Source organism: Engraulis encrasicolus, chromosome 18 (assembly GCF_034702125.1).
Source record: "Engraulis encrasicolus isolate BLACKSEA-1 chromosome 18, IST_EnEncr_1.0, whole genome shotgun sequence".
Lineage (NCBI taxonomy): Eukaryota > Metazoa > Chordata > Actinopteri > Clupeiformes > Engraulidae > Engraulis > Engraulis encrasicolus.
In genome coordinates this window covers 30,493,196-30,498,195 of record NC_085874.1, presented here as the reverse complement: position 1 = coordinate 30,498,195, position 5,000 = coordinate 30,493,196, and the positions used below count along the sequence as shown (strand labels likewise).

The window sequence follows — 5,000 nt, the reverse complement described above, 5'->3', positions numbered from 1 at the left end:
CAACACCAGGGCCACTCATTGAAAATTAATAGAATCCTGGCATCCATTATTAAAAATGATTGTTTTTTTAATGTATATCATTGAAAATGAATAGAATTCTTTTGAAGGCCGTGGAAAATTGGTTTCGCTTTCTTCAGATCCTAATATCTAACTTTTTTACCTCACACTTTTAAAAACTTTTTATCTCATATTTTTCCTCTACTGCATTTCTTTCATTTTGTTTCTACCAATATTCTCCATTTTATTGAGTTTCTACCAATATTCCCCAGTCCCTTCTATTCACCATTCTATCTCTATATTCCACCACACTCCACCTTTTCTTCTCCCTCTTTCTCTCCTCTCTCAGCAGATGGGCAAGTCACACTGTGCTACATCAAGCTTCAGTCACACCTGCTGCATCTCATTCCAGACAGGAGGGAGGGAAGGAAGAGGTGAAAAAGTAAAACTGAAAGAGGAAGAGTGACATAACAAATTAAACAAATTGAAAGAGGGAGAAGGAAAGAGTTGGAGAAGATAGACAAGGAAAGACAGACAGGTGGAACTGAGAAGAGAAAGGAACAGAAAAAGGAGGAGGAGGAGGAAGAGGAGGAGGAGAGGTGAGAAGACACAGAGACTTAGTGGCCTCAGATGGAGGTTGGCATTCCGGTAGGAGAGGAAGAACAGTAATGACGTAAAGACGAAGGTGAAGAGAGGTGGCAAAGAGAGATGAAATGGTGGGTGAGAAAGGGTCTGACTGATGACATGTGGTAGAAAGTGGATGTGTCTGCTTCTTACCGCAAGACGCTGGTGATCCACCACCAGAGCAGGCGTGGGAGGAGGAGACTGCGGCACAACCGCAGTCCTTCCAGCTGCTTTAGCGCCCTGCTGCTCTTCCAATTGTCCCGTTCCACTGTTCGCCTCCTCCAAATGGCTCCTTTGGCTGCTAGGTTCCTCCGATTGGCTCTTTCGGCACATCTGGGTTTTGATCCCACCTATCAAGGACACAGGAAATCGGAATTCAAAGAGTTACAATGGGTGGATTCCAACATGCGGACTACTGTCATCGGTATGTGCTTTTGGCTTTGTGTTTCGCTGACGCACCCCCTCCGTGGAGAAAACAAAGTTTCCCCGCTGTCAGCCTAGCCAAAACAACTTTTGGGGGACTATTCTTCATTTACTATCCAGTTTGCAAATGAGAAAATTACATTAGAGTTGAGCTTTTGCGAGATATTGAAATACAACTCTGTTGTCGGTAAGGCTGGGCAAAAAACGATAAGATTACAATATTGGGTTGGAACGTCAAACCGATTTGTTTTTAAAGAAAATCGAGTTATACGGTTTTATTTTTTGTTTTGTTGTTTTATCTGCTGTCCCTATGCAGTTTATGTTTCTGAGCGTACAGCGCACGCATTTCATTTTTACATTTGCCAAGACCTCTGGAGACTTTCCGTAGCATTTCCTGTGTCTCGTCCCCCATCATATGCACAAACAAACATGGCGAGTGAAACAGGTGAGGAAGAGGGGCTCCTGCTCAAAAAGGGTGCCACTAACTCCGTTATTTGTAACTGGCATCGTTTTGCCGAAGATGATGAATGCCAAACAACATCACTTTGTAACGCCACAAGTATTTTAAAGATGTTGTGCTTCCTCGCCTGTAATCTTTTACTCGAACGAAGATAGGAAGTGAGCTGAAAGGAATCTCTCTCTCTCTTGAATCATGAATCCGAGTTTTTTTTTAAATTAAATTGAATTTTTGTTAGTCAAGGTGGTGGGGCGTTAAAAGTGTATATTGTTTTGGTTAAGAAACTTAACAAATTACATTCACAACATGATTTTTTGTATCTTTTCATGGGACCTAGTCAAGGTGGCAGGTGTTTCTTGTCAAGGTGGCCGACTTACCAACTAGACTGCCTGTGCAGTCGCCTTCGACTGCTTAAGGTATATCCCCGAAACGCGACGCTTCCAGTCCCCAATCATTCCTACCACTCCCATCCACCTTTTCATAACGTTTATGATAAATACAAAATATAAAATAAATATATTTAATATCTATACATAGATCAATGACGTGCATAGGCTTAAAACCAAATGACTATTGTGAAAATGAAGGAAAAAATGGGGCAAATGGTAGGCCTAACACTGTTTTAATGGTTCACTATTACAGTGGATATAACACATTAGGTACAGTGTAATAACCAGTGTAACAATATTTAATACCACGTCATACCAGTGTGACACCATGTACCAATTTTATACTTATATCATGTAGGCTATTTGTGTGTAAGTGGTATTACATGGTATTGCATATTTGTACACTGGTATTACACTAGTATTACATGGTATTACATATTGTTACACTGGTTATTACACTGTACCTGGTATTGCCTATTTTTACACTGGTATTACACTAGTATTACATGGTATTAAATATTGTTACACTGGTTATTACACTGTAGGCCTACCTGATATGGTAGATTCACTGAAATGGTGAACCATTAAATTAAGGAGTTACCGGGCAAATCAATCCACCCAGTCAGAAGTTATGGGCCAAATAAAAATTCCACCATTTTGAAAGTGTTGACCTCCAAACTCGAATCAGTTCATGAACCTACCCTGCAGCATTCACAAACCAAATCTGGGACAAATCCATCCACCCGGTCAGAAGTTATGGACCAAACAAAAATTCGGCCATCTTGAATTCGGCCATCTTGAAAGTGTTAACCTCCAAACTGTAATCAGTTCATGAACCCACCCTAGAGCATTCACACACCAAATCTGGGACAAATCCATCCACCCGGTCAGAAGTAATGGGTCAAACAAAAAATCAGCCATCTTGAATTCGGCTATCTTGAAATTGTTGACCTCCAAACTCGAATCAGTTCATGAACCTACCCTAGAACATTCACACACCAAATCTGGGACAAATCCATCCGCCCGGTCAGAAGTTATGGACCAAACAAAAATTCGGCCATCTTGAATTCGGCCATCTTGAGAGTGTTAACCTCCAAACTGTAATCAGTTCATGAACCCACCCTAGAGCATTCACACACCAAATCTGGGACAAATCCATCCACCCGGTCAGAAGTAATGGGCCAAACAAAAATTCGGCCATCTTGAATTCGGCCATCTTGAAATTGTTGACCTCCAAACTCGAATCAGTTCATGAACCTACCCTAGAACATTCACACACCAAATCTGGGACAAATCCATCCACCCGGTCAGAAGTTATGGACCAAACAAAAATTCGGCCATCTTGAATTCGGCCATCTTGAAATTGTTGACCTCCAAACTCGAATCAGTTCATGAACCTACCCTAGAACATTCACACACCAAATCTGGGACAAATCCATTCACCCGGTCAGAAGTTATGGACCAAACAAAAATTCGGCCATCTTGAATTCGGCCATCTTGAAAGTGTTAACCTCCAAACTGCAATCAGTTCATGAACCCATCCTAGAGCATTCACACACCAAATCTGGGACAAATCCATCCACCCGGTCAGAAGTAATGGGCCAAACAAAAATTCGGCCATCTTGAATTCGGCCATCTTGAAATTGTTGACCTCCAAATTCGAATCAGTTCATGAACCTGCCCTAGAGCATTCACACACCAAATCTGGGACAAATCCAAACATCCGTTCAAAAGTTATCGCGTTAACACGAAAGACCTTACGCGGCGGCGGACGCGGCGGCGGCGGACGCGGCGGCGGCGGACGCGGCGGCGGCGGACGCGGACGCGGCGGACGCGGCGGTGCACGCAAAACCATTACATCCCCGACGCTCCGCGTTTCGGGAATATAATAAAGTGCAAACCCTGCGCTTCTTGTGGACTGCACACATGAGTCATATGTCAGCTAGATAAAAACATAACCAGGGAAATAACTGATGTCATGGAGGAGGCCGCATGCTTTCACAGCGAGGTGAAGGCTGCTGCTCCATAGAAAAAGTTGTTTCCACAATGACCTTGACCCCATGTGAAATGATTGCAGAGCAGAGCACACTCCCAAGAAATGCATCATGGATAAAACATCTCTAATTACAATGCTTTACATTTTTGCAGAGTGAATGCCCACGGTAGAGAGATTTACCCAGCTTCTAATAAGACCATATTAGACTTAGTATGATGATCCACAAAGGCTAGGTACAGTAACTACGCCAGCATTGAAACTAAGGAAAAAGCCTTCAATGTCTTGGTCTTAGGTTGGACACTCCAGTTACTGCAAATGTGGTACAGCAATATCACTAAAAACCGGACACATATGGACCATAAGGCTTTGTCACAACATTTACAAACGTTTTATGAATACCATTTTCAGTCTAAATTAAATGTTGACAAAATACTGCACAGTGTAGTTAATGCACTTTGCCTTTTTATGGCCGAATGCATGTGTGACATCCTCACCTTCTCTCTCCTGGTCAGCCTCGCTCCCCTCCACCTCTGCTCCCGGCCCCTGGCTCTTCTCATTGGCTGATGGGCTGGCCTGGCTCTGCTGATTGGCTGCTGGGCTGGACGCCGGCTGAGTGTCCATTTTCTCCTCAGCGGCTCCTTCTCCCTGAGCTTCTGTCTCCTCCTCCTGCACCATGGGGAGGTGGCTCTCCCCCATGCCTGACCCGGCGCCGCCAGACCCCGTCGCTGCCCGCTGCCCTGACTCCCCAGAGTTCCTTGTGGTGTTCGCCGCCGTCACCCCGTCCCCTTCCGCCCGCGAGTCTGAGTCCGCCGTTGCTGTGGGCGTGTGGCTGTCCAGACTGGACAATGACTCGTCCCCGTTCTCTAACTGCTGGGCGGGGTCGGACTCCAGAGCAATGCCGTTGTTGGGCTCCGCCTCGGGCTCGGGGACCGGTCTGACTGCGAGGGACTCGCTCGAACTTTCCTCCTCCTCCTCCTCGGCCGACAAAACGTGGCCATTGTGCTGTGCGGGGTCTGTCGGCGCGACTTCGGGCTGCGGGCTGCTAAGCGACTCCTCCCCGTCCTCCGTGCCCTCCTCCTCTTCCGCTTCCTCCTTCTCCTCCCCCGTTTCCTCC

General features: G+C 45.4%; 1 protein-coding gene across 1 annotated transcript in view; it reads right to left on the bottom strand.

Moving 5' to 3' along the window:
• Positions 1-5,000, bottom strand: part of atad2b (ATPase family AAA domain containing 2B) — a 139,409-nt gene that overhangs the window by 36,830 nt on the left and 97,579 nt on the right. The window contains exons 25-26 of the mRNA XM_063223422.1: positions 4,381-5,000; positions 775-971 (exon numbers count right to left, since the gene is read on the bottom strand). The exon at positions 4,381-5,000 is cut by the window's right edge and continues 73 nt beyond it. Coding sequence (XP_063079492.1) covers positions 775-971; positions 4,381-5,000 — 817 coding nt within the window. The remainder of the gene's footprint in view (positions 1-774; positions 972-4,380) is intronic.